This window comes from Lytechinus pictus, chromosome 1 (genome assembly GCF_037042905.1).
Source record: "Lytechinus pictus isolate F3 Inbred chromosome 1, Lp3.0, whole genome shotgun sequence".
NCBI lineage: Eukaryota > Metazoa > Echinodermata > Echinoidea > Temnopleuroida > Toxopneustidae > Lytechinus > Lytechinus pictus.
Window position 1 is genome coordinate 24,245,114 of NC_087245.1, and position 19,448 is coordinate 24,264,561.

Here is a 19,448-nt window from a genome sequence, read left to right on the forward strand (position 1 = left end):
GTCAATAAATCAATAAACTTAGTAAGGAAGCATAAATGTTTACAATGGTTTCAGCACACGAATTATTCCCCTCACGTGAAAGTCCTTAATTCAAAGGCCGCTCAAGACATTTTGACAAAGACACTTGAGTATCGGAATAATGCTGCCAAATGATAATTTCCTCGATGTTTGTTGAAAAAAGTTATGTTATGTGTTTTAAGGGGAGCATAGTTTTATCATGCTACAAACAACTTGATGCTTATTTATAGCCAAGTAGACCTCATTGCTTATTTATAGTCAAGTAGACCTCATAATTAAGTCGATCATTAACATCACATCTTGTCGAATAATCACTGAGGTTGCTCGAAACCACTGTGATTACCTTTGCCACCCTTTAGTGAGATTTTTATAAGATCTTATATGTGATTCATGAATGAGATCCAATCATCTGCTGGGCTAATTTTGCATTATCGGCATAATTTGTCTGCTTGTTTTGAGGCGGGGCAAAGAAGCAAATACATTTTGAATGTCATATGCCTCAACGGTTTCAGGGTGTCGAGAGTAACAATACCATACCGGTAAATTGCCAATTCGTCTACTGCCAACTCGTCCACTCACGACATGGTCTACTTTCATTTAGTCTTATGCCATTCCGTCCATCAACATTTCGTCTAACAACCATTTGGTCCATTAACCATTTGGTCCAGTCATCACTACGTCTAATCACCATTTCGTCTATGACAGTTTCGTCTCATAACCAGTTGGTCTAATATCCATTTCTTTTTCATTCATTTTGCACAATTCAAAACTTAGTCCAATGAGACCACATGGTATATAGACTAAATGGCTATTGGACCAATTGGTCATTAGACGGAATGGCATTAGACTAAATGAAAATAGACCATGTGGTGAGTGGACGAACTGATGGTAGACCAAAATAATGATAGTAGACGAGTTGGCAATTGGACAAATTGGCATTAGACGAATTGGAAATAAACCTACATACCAGTGTGTTGCCTGACCTCTTTGGTGAAGTCCCCAATGAATCCAAGTCCGTATTGCCAATTGAATGGACTAGATGAAAAAGAAATTTTTTGTAATACAAATACTTTAGAATAGAATGTATAATCTCAAAATCGGTTTACGGTACACCCTGAGTCATAGAAGGACTAAGAAAAGTGGATAGAGGTAGAAGTGAAATAGAAAGGCGAGAAAGTGGAAGATTAGAAAGTAGAGTATCTTTCTGAAATGAGGGTAGTACTTAGTTAGAATGGCTGTAAGCCAGACAAAAAAGTTGAGAGGCTTGAGTATAGTTAAAGAGATGAGAGAAGGCTGGCTTGAGTCGGCAAAATGAGTTGTAAAACAGGAGCAGGAGAGAATACTTTGGCAGGTTGACTGTCGACGTTTTCGGGCAGTCTGTATGTCCGTCTTAAAAAGTGACGGACAATCAACCTGCCCGAATGTCGAGTCTTCTCTCTTGCTCGATCTCAATGAACTTTCAAGTATGGGGAGGTGAGGGGATGTTAGTGTAACAATTTGAAGAAAAGGGAGGAACAAGAGTATCAGAATGAGAACAGTGGGTCGTTTAACCTTCTAATATCTTATCTGATCATTCACCGTTTTTACCCAATGCCGCAAAAGGCCCAAATCAATAGATAACAAATATGTGAAAAGAAAATTATCAGTATATTGCACCATAAATTGTCGAATTTCTACAATTCAACATAATTTAACTATGTAATTGCACTTACAATGCTCCTTTACAAAATCAGTAAAAAAAATTGTTGTTAATGACGGGGTGGGCGGTGGGTTCATCGGGGTTATGTGAATTTCAACGCACATTAGGCCTATATATAAGACATATTAAATCTGATTCTCTATTTGTAGCCTATACAGGGGCAGATCCAGCCTTCGCCAATAGGGGGGGGGGGCGGAATTTTTTTCGGCCATATTTTCCCCGATCGGCCGCTCAAAGATGATTTTGGTTTTTTTGAAGAGGTAGTCCTCATAGTCACTTCTCAGTTTTATTCTTATGATTCAACATAAATATATAATATCATAATCCTTGTTTATACAATGCGAGCGCGAAGCGCGAGCTAATTTTGTGTGTGGAAATTGTATGTACTTTTTCCTAATATTTGAACATTCTGGGCAATGTTTCTTATCCTGTAAAAGATGCAACTAAAAGTGTATCCAACTAAATAATTACTACGAACGCGAAGCGCGAACAGAAATGAACTGATGAAACAGGTACATGTTAAAGACTGTTTGTAGTTAGCCATGAAGACGTTACGTATTTTAAAAATCAAATAATGCGAGCGCGAAGCGCGAGCTGAAACATTTTGACATCTCTACCTACAGAATAAAAATTCTAAGCACTTTTATAACTTAAACATAATAGGTATATAACTAAACAATTAATGCGAGCGCGAAGCGCGAGCGGAAAAATTTCGAGATTTATACCTAATGAACGAGACACTCTATTCATGTTTTGTAAATCATATAAAGGATGAGTTCTTGGGGATCTTCCTTACATCAATAATGCGAACGCAAGGCGCGAGCAGAATTTTTTTATATGTATACGTTTTGAACTGATCGAAAAGGTACCTGTTAAGACTGCTTGCACTTAGCCATAAAGACGTTACATATTTCAAAAATCAAATAATGCGAGCGCGAAGCGCGAGCTGAAACATTTTGACATTTCTACCTAAAGAATGGAAAATTTTGATCAATTTTTTTCATCGTGAACAGGATAGCTATGTAACTAAAAAAATCATGCGAGCGCAAAGCGCGAGCAGAAAAAAAATCGAGATCTAGACCTAAAAACGGGACACTCTATTCATGTTTTGTAAATCATGAAAAGAATGAGTAATAAGGGATCTTCCTACTTTAATAATGCGAGCACAAAGCGCGAGCTGAAAATTTTTGATATTGTGGCCTGAAACTGGATAATGATTTAAAAAGAGAACAAGTTGAGTATCTGAATAAACATACACGCGTGTGTTTCATATTTAGACCTAGATTCTAGGCAATCTAAATACATCTTTTATCATGATAATCAAAGCGAGCGCGAAGTGCGATCTTAAACTATTTGATATTCCCACTGAAAAAAAGAGTCAATTTCTGCTCTATATTTCAAGCATTTTGTAGTACAATTGTGAGGTGGATATGGATCGCACTTAATAAAGATCTGATTTGTTCCATTATTATTACTTTGAGTTTCGACATAGGACCAGTACATCCTTAGGACATGTCATCATATGAAAATGATGACTATCTTCATATTCCTCTTGCAAAGCGGAGATAAAACAAAAGGGACAATTTAATTTCTAAATAAATATTTTATTCGTTAATGCACTAATGAGGGCGCAAAATCTGATGATATTATGGCCTAAAAACTGGACATTCCAAGCACTTTGTAATCATAAATAGGATGCATCAATTAATATATTTTTAACCATTAATGCCAGCGCAAATCGCAAGCCAAATATTTTGATAAACTGTCATGGAAAGAGGATTTTAAGTAGTTTGTTGTATAATTAGTATTGAGACATACATAACTCGCCAATCAAAATGAGAGCGTGCAGCGCCAGTTGATACGTTTTAATAATCACACCTGAAAAGGAATATTTTGAAACTTTATGCAATACAAGAAAATAATAGGTACCTGGTAAATCAAACTTTGCGAGCGCGCAGCGCGAGCAGAAAATGTTGATATTCAGACCATAAAACTGACATTTTTACAGAGCACTTAAAAAAAATCAATTTGTAAATCACACAAAATAATGAAAGTTCGATTTCCGAGGTGAAATATGTTTTGTATATTGACTTCCAAACTTGATATTTAAGTTCCATAATGAACAAGATATGAAAATCATCTAACAGGCAATGCAAGCGCGAAGCGCGAGCGAAAATTTTACATAGTGACATGAAAGATTTTCCAAGTCTTCCCCTCATCTTAGTACTTTATTAATTCGTCTTCCTCCTCTCTTTTCTTTCTTTCCTTTTTCCTTTTTTTGTTATTCTGCCCCTAGGGGGGGGGGGCCGCCCCCTGGATCCGCATATACTAAGTTGAAGTATAGGAGGCCTTTCGAAATTGACATAAACCTAATATGCTTAGATTCTGATATAGGTTGAAATTGACTTACGACTTCTTGTACACGAATACAGCACAATGTATTTCTTCCTGTTCACATGCCTTGATTTGTTCTATGTCTGGCCCGCGTTCTCCACCTGCCAGTATAATTAATGCAGTGATAAATGTTTCTATTTTATATATAATTCTTAATCGGATTGAAATAAAATATAAGGGGAAAAAATCCTTTCTTGGTTAGAAAAATAAAATATTCGGACTTGCATGGTCACTTAGTTTAAATCAAATATCAGTTTAAAAAAAGTACCTGTGTTAACCCCAAAAAGGACTGGGCTATTTGAGATCTATTGAGGACGGGGGGACATGATGCCCACCCCCACCCCATTCTAATCTCGGCCGCCGTTCGCGCGATCGCGCCGAAATTTGGCACGCGCATTATTTATCGCATAAACTATAAGCCAATAAAAAAGTCTGAAGATAATCACTTTTTATTTATTAGGAATAAAATACCCAAATTTATTCGTGAAAAACATTTTGTGCATATTTAACACCCAATTTCACTTCAAATTTGTCTTCCCTTTTTGCCAGATATTATCTTTGTAAGCTAATTTAAAGGTTTCCGCAAAGAAAAATTGCGAAAGCTAATTTTTTTTCCTTATGTATTTCTTCTTTTTCTATTTATTATGTATTTTTTCATCTTTTGTTTTTCGTTTTTTCAATGGAAATTACTACAGACCATTTAACAACTAAATTAAACCCTAAATTAATTAAGCAAACCAATTAGAACGAGTAAAATAATAACTTTTTATGAGATTTATCTCCCATAGACTTTGTAAACAAAGTATAAATATGAGCTAGTTTCGGCATGATATTGTCCCGTTAAAAGTCATATGTCTTCGCGATGCTTTCCCCGTATGTCGCAAATTTGGTCTCGAAAGGTGCACGAGACTACAAAGAAAAAAGTCATGAAATTTTGCGGCGCTATGTTTTTGCGTTTCGGAAATATCGCGCGAAGCGTTGAGGAGAAAGGGCCATCATGCCTCCCAGTCCTTTTAGGGTTAAAGCTAGGGTGTACTTCATGAAGTAATGAAGAATTAGCAGAATTAAGGGGGGGGGGGGGGTCATAAACTGGAGTCATGCACCACAATTAAGAAATATTTAGCTGAACTGAAATGAAAGAATCATGAAAAATAAGGATCAGTAGAATATGAGATCAGTAATGGCAAGACATGTATTTTGTTTTGTCTCGCCCACTCATTTTTTTGTCTCGCCCACCAGAGGTGAAGGCGAGACTTAGGGATCCAAATGAACTCCGCAACGGTAAGTCACTTTTCAACCAAACTTGGATGGTAAATGTACTTAGGGGACCTGCATGTTATTCTGCAGTTGGAGGTCACATGGTAAGGCAAAGTTCATTTTCAGGCTCTGGCGTATATCCGGTCCAAGCTATGGGGGATGGGGTGAAAGCAATTATATTGATCTGAAAATTTCAGGCCGACGTTAAAGTTTAGGTGCAAGACTCTCTTGTGACACAACTCTTCAACCATAAATCACTTTTCAACCAAACTTGGGTTGTTGATGTACTTAGGAGAATTGCACGTCATGGTGCAGTCAGAGGTGACATGGTAAGGTCAGAGATCATTTTCAGGTCAACATTAAAGTTTACGTGTAAGACTCTTTTATGACACATAACTCCGCAACCGTAATTCATTTTTCACCCAAACTTGGGTTGTCGATGTACTTAAGATACCTGCATGTTATGGTGCAGTCGGAGATCACATGGTACACCCTAAGAAATTCGGGTTCAATTCTACATCCCTAGGGGTGCACAGGCTTGTCCCTATACGAGTACCCCTAGCGGTGCACACGTACACCCCGAATATGGGTGTACGTACAGTGTGCACCCCTATTTGGGGTGACCATCTGCACCTTAGAGGGTGTACACGTCTAGCCCTTAGGGTGCATAATGTACCCCCACCTGAAATAACAAAAAGGTTGTCGAGACTTCCGGAACATTAATTCACTTTCTGTATCGATTTTAGTTACCCTAGTTGGGATTCGAACTCACCTCGTTTTATGTGTAGTCAAGATAGCGATATGATCCGATAATTTTTTGACTTGTGCTGATAGTTGTGATTCAAGTAGCTCTATTTACTAATTCTCCAAAAGTATACGTAATCAAACGTGTTTTTGAAACAATTATCATCACATAAATAGTAAATATTAAAAAAATTATTTCACTTCGGTAAAGTGTGGCGTAAGTGCATTTCTATTTCGGGTAATCTTCCATCATAAATCAACTCTATCTATACCATACGTCTATCCGCGAGACTGGTGGGGTTCACGCAAAGAGGACATGGGTGTACAACAGACACGGACTCTCGCATAAGAGCTAACTTGCACCTCGATGGTATTAAGCGGTGTACGCACGTATCGTACACCCCATTTGCACGGGGATTTTTTAGTGTGTAAGGTCAAAGTTAAAGTTTACATGCAAGACTCTCTTATGACACACAACTCCGCAACTGTAATTTATTTTGCACCCAAAACTTGGGTTGTAGATGTACTTAAGAGACCTGCATATCATGGCGCAGTCAGAGGTCACATGGTAGGGTAAAATGTCATTTTGAGGTCATTATTATGACATACCTCCACAACCGTAAATCACTTTTGAACCTAACCTGGGTTGTAGCTGTACCTAGGAGACCTGCATGTTATTGCGTACGGTCAAAGGTCATTTTGAGGTCAACATTATAAAGTTTTAATACGTGCAAGACTCTTATGACAAAAATTATTCCAGCCCAGTTATTTTACAATGAACATTTAATACGATTCTGTTGCGTGCCCTCGATATTTATGGTTACTTTCACAAGTGGGCGAGACACATCATCGCTTATGCCTTGTTTTCATAATGGGACTTTCACAATTGCTCGTGCGATCGTTTGCGATCACTTGGTCCCAACATATGTTGCACAGAATCGCAACGGTTGTAAGCAGTCGCACCACCAATTGTGAAAGAGGCTTAACCCATTACCACAACTTGCCAACCATTTCCCTTGACTTAGCCTTTAACTCGTGCCACTTAACATCGCACGATTTAATAAGCCCCTTTCACAATTGGTCTGCAACCATTGCGACCTTTTAGTCGCATGACAAACTGCAACAAGCATCAATCGCTATCTATCTCATAAGATCGCAGGAAGGCTTTCACAAATACAACAGCTGTCTTACAACAAAAGCGATTGGAACGCCGTTGCACGAGTAAGTCGCAATTGCTCCCATAAGAGTGGCTGTGCGTTCACATGCGAGTGTTGACGAGTGATTGCGAGTGATTTTACGACCAATTGCATTGAGTCGTGAGAGTTGACTCGAGGTAATGTCATCGCCAGAACGATTGAATGAAACTGTTGCGAGTGTTCGTGCGAGTAATGTGAGGTATAAAACCTCCCTTAACACGAATTTGACATCAAAAGGCACAAATAAGACGAAACTATTAGATGAGGACCCCGAGAACGTTCGAAGCTCATTTTAACCCCCTATGTAGAACCCCGAGGAACGGTCGCATACATTCGCCGTAATTGATCGCAATATGATTGCCACGACTGATTTGATATGACCTGATACGATCACTACGATTACGCCATGATTGATAGCACAGTTTTAATCGTGGAGCGAATCGTGAAAGTGGGAATTAGGTATGTCTTGTCGTGATCGGTCGTGGAACGATCTCATGGTCTATGTATTATCTCGCCCAGTCGCAAGACTGGTCTCTATGTCTGTATGTAGGTCGCTTGCGCACGTGCAAGTGTTGCACGACCTTCAGTCGCGACCACTTAGTCGTGCCAACTCTCGCATTATTTCATGCAGCTTTGAACACTACTTGCACGACATTCGGACGACTGGTCGTACGATGTGATGGAGGCGAGTCATTTTGATCGCGTTTGGATTTTGAACATGTTCATATTTCAGATGGGACTAATCACGACCACCTCTGGTTCGACTGGTCGCCTACAAAGACACCAAGCGATCGATTGTGCAACACTGTGAAAAGCAACGTTGCAGGCGGTCGCAAACTGATCGGGATATTGTGAAAGGGGCTTTACTCGTCCCATCGAGTAATAAGTTGAAGGAGTGCATTCATGAGTTGAACAACCGAGTTAGCATGTCATGCCCGATGTGCTTATTAGTCGACTTACGCTGTTACTAGTTGTGATTGATTGTCACTCTCTCAAGAAACTAGTATTCCGACATTACAATAATGGTTGATCTGTCAACACTGACTGCAGATATTGCTATAAATCAATAAAGTGACGATCTAAAGATTTAATTAAAGGATAGTATAACTTACGAAGCTGAGCAGTTACTTCAGTCAGGTAATCTTTCTGGAAGTCGGCCATGCCTCGGTTGTCGAAAATATGAATGCTCTTAGTGAGCTTTAGGACAGTGCGTGCAGTGGTTTTTCCTCCACCAGATTCCTTGTCACCAACCACCTGACTTTCTTTATATTTGCCTGTTGATGAGAAGGGGAAAATCCCTTAATTTGGCAAAGAAATGATATGTTTCAGATCGTTGAATTTAACTGGGTAAATCGCAAAAAATATGGCCAATACCATTACGCATTCATTTTCCTATTGCTTAATTTTAGTCATAAAGATCACCATCAGGGCCCCGTAATATGACACAAAGGTTTAATAGCGATTAAAGGGATGGTCCGGGCTGAAAATATTTATATCTAAATAAATAGAGTGAAATTCACAAAGCAAAATACTGAAAATTTCGTCGAAATCGGATAACAAATAACGAAGTTATTGAATTTTAAAGTTTATCAATCTTTTTTTAAAACAGTTAAATGTACATCGCCATGAATATTCATTAGGTGGGCTGATGATGTCACCCCACCACTGTCCTTTTTCTTACGTTATTACATGAAATGATAAATGTTTCATTTTTTTCATACATGTGTAAAAGATGTGTATCCATTATGATGAAATAAGTTGCGGCAAAAAATAACTAATGCACTTAATCAGTTGTCAATCCAACTGTTTTTAGTTCTTGGTAGAAATATTTTGAATAAACCTAATTTTGTATAATAAAATACAAAAGAATAAGTGGGGATATGACATCACCAACCCAACTAATGAATATTCATAAAGACATGCCTAGAACTGCATGTTTCACCGGAATAATACAACTCTTTAAAATTCAATAACTTCGTTATTTGTTATCCGATTTTGATCAAATTTCCAGCATTTTGCTCTGTGAATTTTACTCTATTTATTGAGATATAAATATGTCCAGCCTGGACCATCCCTTAAATCGTTAAATGAAATAGCCTATCAAGATCATCGTTGCATGCGCATTTCGCTCAGGAGACTGACTGGGAAACAATCAGAATTGTTCTTCCAAATTAGCGATCAATCGCTAATCTTCGTGTTACGGGGCCCTGGTATATTAAATAACTTATGTCATTTATACAATCATACTTGTGTACAGAGAAAAATAGGAAAATATGTTCATATCAATATTCTGATAAAGAAGATATTTGTTTTACATGTATGTAGAGTGGTCAATAAGTTATACTTCAAACTGCTATGTCCCTTTTGCCTCAAGAAATCATTGAAGATTCTTTCTATTACCCTTAAAATGATTTTTTTCAATTTCTTTCTTTCCTTCTTATTAGTTCGCGCCTTCTTTTTTAATAATATGCCATAATGATTGTAAGGCCTTACCTGTATATGCAAATTCAAGAGAATTTATGAAGGACGATTTTCCCGCACCCATTTCTCCAAACAAGCCGATGTGTGCAGACTTCACATCGGATCCATCTCGCTTAAATTTGAAGTCCAGTAAACGTTTACGTAGATCAGCCAATTCTTCCTTAATATTTTCTGAAATGTGCAAAAGGGTCTTCAATTAAAAAAATAATGATAGCGGAAAGATGTTCATCAATGAATACTTAATATATTAGTAACATTAGTCAATCAAAAGGTCATTATTGCATTAAAATGGCAATCTTTTCAATTTTTTGTTGCATTTAAGCTTTGCAATGATTTGAATAAGATTAGGCTTATGAAATTATTATCCGCTCTACTACCTGTTAAACATCTGAAGAAACTTGGAATTCGGACATTTACCCTGAAGCTATTATAGTTCTTGAAGTATCATTTACCAGGGAATCAAATTATCCAGCATGCATCCACCAAAATGAGATTTGCATGCAAATACTCACGTAATCTCACTTCTTCTGGATCTGGTACAGGCATCGAATAGACTGATCTCAGACAAGGAATGACATTCAAGACTGCTTCACCTTAAAATAAAACGAAAAACAGGGGGTCTTAATTTTGTGTTTTTTACGGCAGATTTGCGAGTTGGTGTCTACTATAGAGAAAGGCATAAGATCTATGTGAATTTTCTAACAAGGTCTTAAGGCCTGGTCTCACTGGCTGACGGATACAAAACGAATTCATACAGGACACAGCGGACGAGCAAAATTTCGCGGGTGGATCCATCCGATTTTCATCCGTTCCTGAAATGGACAAAGTTGTCGAAAACACAACGCAAAAGAACGGACATGGGTGGTATGTAGCGCGGATGTTAAACGGTTGTTCATCGGAACCTTGCGGATGAAAACGGATTGAAGCGGATGACAGCTCCAAACGGGTAACCGGGGGTTTTGAATACTTTATTTACGAGATGCATTCGCTTACATCCTTTTCTATTCCCGTGCTACTAACGATGTATAGACGTTCCATGTTCCTTATCTTTCCTCCCTATTTCCGCAGTTCAGCTTCATTGGATCTGATGCAGAGAGGATACAGCAGATGCTTCACGGATGATAACGGACATGAAACGTTTGTTGCTCGTATATGTTGCGGATCTACATCATATCGGCGGGAAGTTCATCCGTTCAAGGCTTGGTCCCACTGCACTTACGAATGCAGAGATGATGTAAAACGGAAAAGTCTTGCCATCCGCTGGAAAACGTTTACGGTTATGTATCCGCTGTGTACTCTTTGCATACGTGTTTCATACGATCTATATCCATCGAGCATCCGTTCCCCCGGAGATTTTATTGTTCGCCCATTTAGTCTATTGTCTGGAGCGGATAAAAAACGTATGGAGCATTGTTAAGCCCCTTTCACAATTGACGTATGACCAGTTTACGACCGCCTGCAACAGTTTTTTCTTGTTGTTGCACGATCGATCTCTTGGTGTCTTGCGAGCACTCGCAGTCAAGAATCAATCAATCAATCTACCAATCAACTTAAGGTGGTCATGACTAGTCGCATCTGAACTTTGAACATGTTCAAACTCCAAACGCGATCAAATACGATCGATTCACTCGCATCAGATCGTACCATCGGTCGGGCGATCATCATGTGAGTGTTGTTCAACGTTGCACGACTTGATGCGAGAGGTTGCATAATAGTCCAGGATAGGCCCCATAGACAAGGGGTCGAACCTTGTTTTTTTAGATATACAATGTTTTTGGATGGTTTCTTGTCAATTCGAGGGTGCTGATTCCGAATCTGAATGATGCCACTCTTGTAACCTTGAGCATTTTCCGCAAATTGGCAAAATCCAATATGGCCGCCAAAATATGCAAATTACCCATGAAAATCATAAAATTGCCCACACATTAGCTATAAAATGCATGTAGTTGTTGTGCAGAAGTGAAATCCCAATTGGAAAAGCGATATTTGACAAAATATTTATTTTATTGATATTCAAAATGGCCGCCATAACCCCTGTATACTTAATTATGTAGAATATGAATGGGGAAAAATATTTTTTCAAACAAGAGCACTATTATTGCATGTGATTGTGACCTGCGAGTGGACTACTGTCTGAAAACATGACTATTAACAAAACTATGTCATTTGTATACTATCTAATGTGATAAATGCTGTATTATGATATTCAAAATGGCTGTCATAGACCCATTATACTGTGTACAATATATAAAAGGGGACAAATAATTTTCACAACCTTTGAATTTGTTTGACTTTAAAATGCCAATAACTGCGAAATATTGGTGTAACACTGTCTGACAACAAGGATTTATAACGAAACATATCATTTCCCTTGCAATTTCGGTAATTATGCTGCATGTTGACATTCAAAATGGCTGCCTTAGGCCCTATCTGTATGAACAAAGCGAATGAAGAAACTAATTTTCACAAGAGTAAAAACAATAAAATGAATGTAATTGTAATCTACGAGTGAAATATTGTCTAAAAACATGTTTTCTGGCGAAACATATCATTTCCTTTTTCATGCATGAGATAAATGCTGTATTGTAAAATTCAAAATGGCCCATATGGGCCCTTACAGTAATATCTACAATGTAAATGGGGATAAATACTTTTGAAAGAATTAAGATTTGCCTGACTATGAAATCTATATAATTCTGTTGTATAAGGAAAATATTGTTTGAAAACGTGATTTTTTTAATGAAATATAACATTTCCTCTCCCATGTAGGTGATAAATACTGTATTTTGACTTTCAAAACGGCCGCACAAGCCCCTACAAATTATGTAACATGCGTATAGGGAAACTAATCATCACCAGAATGAGAACCAAAAACGCACGTAACTATGTGATGTATAGGTAAAATTTTGTCTTGAACATGATTTCTGACTAAATGCATCACATAATGGTTGAGAAGGTAATAAAGGCCTTACTTTGAAATTCAAAATTGCTGCCATAGCCCAAAGTAGTATGTACATGTACATTGTAACTGGGGACAGATAATTTTGACAAAATTTTTACGATGAAAATGGCTTAATTTTGATGTAAGTGTTAAGTATTGTCTAAACCCAATGATTTCTAACGAAATATATCATAGCTTGTGTCATAATGGTGATGAATGCAGCCTTTTAAAAATGAAAAATGGCCGCCATAGTCCCTTATCTTAATATGTACAATTTGAATGGGGAAAGATAATTTCCACAAAGAAACATATTGCAGCCATTTTGAAATTTAAATATAGCATTTATCACCTACATAACATAAGAAATTATCTATTTGGTTACAAAATCATATTTTCAGACGATATTTCACTCAAACATGCAACACCATTTAGTCAAGCAAAGCCAAATTCTGTTAAAATTATATGTTCCCATTCACAAAGTACATAATAGGCCTACCGCTAGGGCCTGTAGCGGCCATTTTGACTTTCAAAATACATTATTTATCACCTACCTGGCAGAATGAATGATATATCTTGTTAGAAATTATGTTTTCAGACAATATTTTACTCTTAAATCACAATTATATGCATGTTATGGTGCTGACTCCTGTGAAAATTGGTTTCCCAGATCGATTGTACATAATATAGTCAATGTCTTTTGGCGGCCATTTTGAAAGTAAAAATACATTATTTAACACAAATATGAAACCCGAATAATATATTTCTTTGCAAATTATATTTGAAGACAGTATTCCATTAATTTACCACAAAAAATAAACGTTTTAGTGCTCACCTTGTGATTTTTTTGTGTCACCATTCACATTGTACATAATAGTTTTAGGGCTTTTGGATGCCATTTTGAATATCAAAATACAGGATTTATCACATAACTGACATAACAAATGATATATATCGTTAGCAATCATGTTGTCAGACATTGCTTCACTCATAGATCATAATTACTTGCATTTCAGTGCTCAATTTTGTAAAAATTAATTTTCCCCATTCATATTGTACAGGGGTCTATGATGGCGGCCATTTTGATATCAAGAAAATAAATATTTTGAGAAAAATCATTTTTTTCAGATATTATTTCACTCCGGCAGCACAATTGCATGTACTTTATAGCCAATGTGTGGACAATTTTATGATTTTCATGGGTAATTTGAATATTTTGGCGGCCATATTGGATTTTGCCAATTTGCAGAAAATGCTTAAGGTTACACGAGTGGCATCATTCAGATTCGGAATCAGCACCCTCGAATTGACAAGAAACCATCAAAAAACATTGTATATATAAAAAAAACAAGGTTCGACCCCTTCTATCCTGGACTATAAGTAAGTAGTCGCATTTAGTGCTAGCGACCTATAGAGACCAGTCTTGCGACTGGGTGCGATAATATATAGGCCATATGACTGTTGCAAGACCTATCGCAACACGGCTAACAGCATTGCACCACTGTTGCATTCGCATGTATGAGACCGTTCCTCGGTGTTATAAAATAGGAGTTAAGAATAAATAAAAAGAGAGGGCAGAAAATATAAGAAAAAAAATTTATAAACTGCACGAAATCAAAAGGGAAAGATAAGTTTATATTTGGTTTTTTTTCTTTTAAAACACAAATCAAACTTTTCCGAAATAAAACCTAGAGAAAATAGGGTGAAGGACATTCCTCCCTCAACAAATAGGCCCGTATACTGAATTCGCGTTTAAATTACACTCTTCTAAGGTTGTGGTTTAATTATGGATAGCTAATTGTTACGTATATCTGTAATGGTGCAGGTTTAATTCATTTGCTCATTCAAACAAAAGGAAATGTACCAACGCGCATACATACGCGCACCTAGCTCATTGCAGATTGGCTGACAGCCCATTGGAAGCCCCAAGCTATGACTGCTATACTACATTGCTCTGAGTTCGAATTGGTCTTATACCTCACATCAATCACTCGAACACCTGCACTGGTTTCATTCAAACGTACGAGCAATCGCATATGAAATAACTATATGGACGGATGCTCGATGGATAGAGCGTAACACCGTATGCAACAAGTACACATACAACGGTTGTATAGCGTTTTCCAACGGATGGCAAGATTTTATTTACGCTTTACATCCGCTTTGCAGTGCAGTGGGACCGTTCGTTTAAGCCCAGCGCACTACGCGATCCGATATGACACGATTTTTGCTTTTTAATAAATCACATTTTACATTAAATATGAAAGTTCCAAGAAGTGAAATAATTTTATTTGAAGCTCGGCATAATATTAGGAATAATGAAATCATATTTTTGATTTGCGGCAAGCCCTGTGGTCGGAGTAAAGTCCAAATCGGCTTCAAGTTGCAGCCGATGATGACGTCATTACGATTTGGAATCGAATTTTGTTTTATTCCTATACAGGGAGGCTCGAACTAGACTGAATTTCGATTTCAGTAGTCCTACCCCTATTCTGAACTCTGATCGCTAAGATTTTATTGGATGGGATAACCATATTAAATGTTATTACAATTTCTTCGGATCGCAACAAACGCATAGAGCGCTCTGAGCATTAGGTCTTAAATCCTTCTTTTATATAGACCCGGCCATTGCAAATGGAATTTTAATCATAGTAGCAAAACTGATTTTGGTTTAGGAAAAAAAAATACGAGAATGGGGAATAAGTAAACAGTGTATATTTGAGAAATGAAGCAAATGCAAGTGATAGTCAAGGCAACAAAGGACATATGTCATGACTTTTCATCGTTGCCTTTGTTTGAGGGCAAAAAAATATGAAAAAATAACTTGTATAACATCGATTGTAAAATGGAATTCAATCATAGTAGCAAAAACCATTTTGGTTAAAGAAAAAGAATAGGAGAATGGGGAATAAGTGAACCGTGTATATTTGAAAAATGAAGCAAATGCAAGTGGTAAATCAAGGCAACGAATGACATATGTCATGACTTTTCATCGTTGCCTTTTATTTGAGGTCAGAATTAATTTAAAAAAAAATACTTGTATAACATCGATAGGATGTTGTCCTAGGTTCACAAAAAAAGAAAAATATCATTTTGAATTTTGAGTTTAGCTTTGAACATGATTACTCTTCTTCTTCTATTTACTTTTTCTTGTCATTATTTTGCTTTTGTTTGCATTATTATAAATAAAGGAGACCTTTACCGTGTTTACAGTCTACTTAAAATTCACGTTGGTATATATAGAGTGACTACAAAGAGTTAGTGATGTAGACCTACGTACATACAGCTTAAAGTTTTTCTATGTTAAATCTTTCTCCAATCATCTCAGATTTCTTAGGAGCTTTCTCTGTTTTTATGTTGATTTCTCTTTGATAAGTAATATGAAATCAAATACCTAGGGGCGGTAGTTTTTTCTTCCTCCTTAGAACCAGCAAAGTCACAAATAAAGCGACTATTCCAATGGCTATCAATAGCAGTATAACAGAGATATATATCGCAACCTTGCCTCCGACCCATAGTCCACTCCTCATAGGTTCAACGATCACTGCATCAAAGAAAAAAAAATCAAATTGAAAATAATGTAATAATAATCATTTCAGAAATGTAAAGAATAGTATTGACACATGGTGTGTTTTGAGTATGTTAACTTTCTTTCGAAATTTAGGGTTTCTCTTTTGGGTGCGATATCCTACAGACTGGTTTATTTTTTAGATTCAATTGTTTTCCTCCCGTCCAGCTTTCCTTGTCTGCTTATTTCTTTTTAAAATATGGGCCTCATCCCTAGCCAGTAATCAAGCAGATTGAGAACTCGATTTCCAGGAGGCAAGGATCCATACCTGAACTAGATTTTATTTTTGCATTCGATTCAAAGAGCTCGATGGTAACAGGAACATTTAACCCGTAGTCCTGGGCTTTCATTTGGACAACTCTAGTCTATACCAAACTATTAAAATAGTTTTTAATAAAATTTTTAGCCAACCCTGGCCAACATGCTGCCCACACATCTATTAGTTAAAATATGCCAAAACCGGGAATAAAAACTAATAATTGGGTAATTAATTTGCTCAATTGGATAATAATCGCCCAGAATATATATATATATATATATATATATATATATATATATTTGTATGAATTTTTGTATGAATTTGTTGTGAATCAATATTTAAGCATTCTTTGACTATTCTTCATTATTGATTTGATTATCATTTGATTATCATTTTCTTTCCGTGACGGGGGACATACTTCGTTATTTTATCGTATATATATATGTGTGTGTGAGAGAGGCGTGAATATAATAGTACCAATCGCTTTGATCATTGTATATATTATGTGTGAAGAGTAAAGTAGAATCAAGGATGAAAGATAGTATACACTATGTTGTAAAGCTTTCGGCCTCGACCTTCTTCAGTTTTAATTTGCTAAACAAAACAAATAAAGCAAATCATATATATATATATGTATATATATATTTTTTTTAACCAACATACATTAGCCAACACAGGGGACAGTATCCAGGATGTTGCCCAACATATTAAGTGTGCATCCTCAAGTAACATAAAATGGCAACATGAAAATTATTGTTAAAGATCAATAATGACTTCCTCATATTTTCATAACTTCCTCAAGAGTTGAACTTTTGCTTCCAGTTTTTTTTCCTTTGTATTTTTAAAAGCAGTTCTATCCCGAGGATTTTCAATCCCTTTTTAGCTGGTGGGTGTTTCATAAAGCTGTTTGTTAAAGGTCAAGTCCACCCCAGGAAAATGCTGACTTGAATAAATAGAGAAAAATCAAACTAGCATAGTGCTGAAAATTTCACCAAAATCGGATGTAAAATAAGAAAGTTATGACATTTTAAATTTTCGCTTATTTTTCACAAAACAGTGATATGCACAACTAGGTGAGTCAGTCGATCATGACCATTACTCACTATTTATTTTGTTTCGTATTGTCTGAATTATACAATATTTCGATTTTTACAGATTTGACAATAATGGCCATCTTGAGTGAACCTTAAATTGTTTAAACAATAGAAATTTCATTATTCAGTGAGGAATAAAACTTTGTTTCGCAGGACAATGATGAGAAAATTATAATAATTCATATTTCATATAATAACATTCAAAAGAAATAGTGAGTGGATGACGTCATAGTCTCCTCATTTGCATACCAGCCAGGATGTGCATAATATAACTGTTTTTTTAAATAAAGCGAAACTTAAAAATGTCATAACTTTCTTATTTTACATCCGATTTTGATGAAATTTTCAGTGTTATACTTGTTGGATTTTTCTCTTTTTATTCAAATAAACTTTTTGTTGGGGTGGACTTGTCCTTTAAGTTACGAATGATTCTGCGATAACTGGTTACACGATCTAAACGATATATCAATGTTGTAACCTAGCACGTAAAAGATGTTCAAGTCGTGCGTAACTTAGCGAACATCTTCTTGAAACACCCACCAGGCAATTTATTGTTCCATATACCTGTCGACGGAGGTGGAACCAGCACAGTAACGGTTGTTGACATGTCAGTGCCATTGGTTGCATTGCCCCTTACCGTACAGGTGAAATTCTGTTCTTCGTCTTCTTTAGCAGCCACAGTGATGGTCGCCTCCTCTTCAGATCTACCATCGGGCAATGTCATCCGGGATGGATTTCCAAGGGGCTGCTTCACTTTACCCGATGACGTCCATTCAAGCGTTACATCGGGTTTGAAGCCACTGACAACACATTCCAGGTTAAAGGGATATGTGTTGGCTGCTTCAACGATGCACAGATGTTGGTGTGGGTTATTTGTTGACTGAGGGACACAATGTGTTACCTGAGGCATTGATGGAGATGCTGTGTAATGGAAAATAGACCGAGTTTCGAGAAACAGTAAGTACAAGAAATTTCGTTTACTTGCCGTCATTCCCAAGATTATGTTACATATTGACCCAGTACACAGAAAACGTATCTGTATTAACCTATACCTTTGGGACGCCATTAAAAGCGTTTCTTTTTCTCGCTCTAAGGTGGTATAGCCTCTCTAACTTCTTATATTCTAAATCTTTAAAAGTATTCTGGATAGATGAAAATGTCATCCGTTATTTTGTTAGAGGTTTATTTCAAAAGTGAAAACCCGGGCGCCCCTGTTTATCAGCCCTCCCTTCCCGAAAAAAAACCTTAATCGGCTGACTATCAAGTATGCACACAGTCGACTACTTACCGTAGATGGTGAGTTCAGAACTATTAACGTAACCATCTCCTGAATCAAGTTCTAATGTGCAAGTGTATTCTCCTTCGTCTGACACCGTTAAATTCAGGATATCGACTGAATAGTCACCATTCAAACGAAACCTTTCATCGAAGCTCACAAGTTCACCTTTGAAATACGATACTTTTGTTTCACCAGTGCTGTTCGTCCAGTACAATGCAAGGACATCCGTGTAGGGGAATTCACATGGGAGACGTACCGTCTCACCAAACCATCCTATTGCATGTTTTTCTGTATATACCCTGGCCAAACAACCTATGAAAAAAGTGAGAGGAGAAAGGTGATATTGAATTCTAAATGAAGAGTCATTGACTATTATCATTGAGCAAAACGAAATGATTCATTGAAAGTGCATTGTTTGTAAGTTAGGTCTATTTTTTTTAATGTATCTTGTCAGAGTCAAGACATCGACTTGAGTCAATGCAAGAGTATTTATTGGACTCACTGATAACACTTCAAGGAGC

General features: G+C 36.8%; 1 protein-coding gene across 1 annotated transcript in view; it reads right to left on the minus strand.

Annotated features, from left to right (window-relative positions):
- LOC129264846 (uncharacterized) overlaps nt 1-19,448 on the minus strand; it is a 33,807-nt gene that overhangs the window by 4,514 nt on the left and 9,845 nt on the right. Inside the window, exons 2-9 of the mRNA XM_064098808.1 lie at nt 18,937-19,239; nt 18,213-18,569; nt 16,122-16,271; nt 10,302-10,382; nt 9,802-9,960; nt 8,421-8,582; nt 4,128-4,212; nt 986-1,053 (exon numbers count right to left, since the gene is read on the minus strand). Of these exons, the coding sequence (XP_063954878.1) occupies nt 986-1,053; nt 4,128-4,212; nt 8,421-8,582; nt 9,802-9,960; nt 10,302-10,382; nt 16,122-16,271; nt 18,213-18,569; nt 18,937-19,239 (1,365 nt within the window). The remainder of the gene's footprint in view (nt 1-985; nt 1,054-4,127; nt 4,213-8,420; nt 8,583-9,801; nt 9,961-10,301; nt 10,383-16,121; nt 16,272-18,212; nt 18,570-18,936; nt 19,240-19,448) is intronic.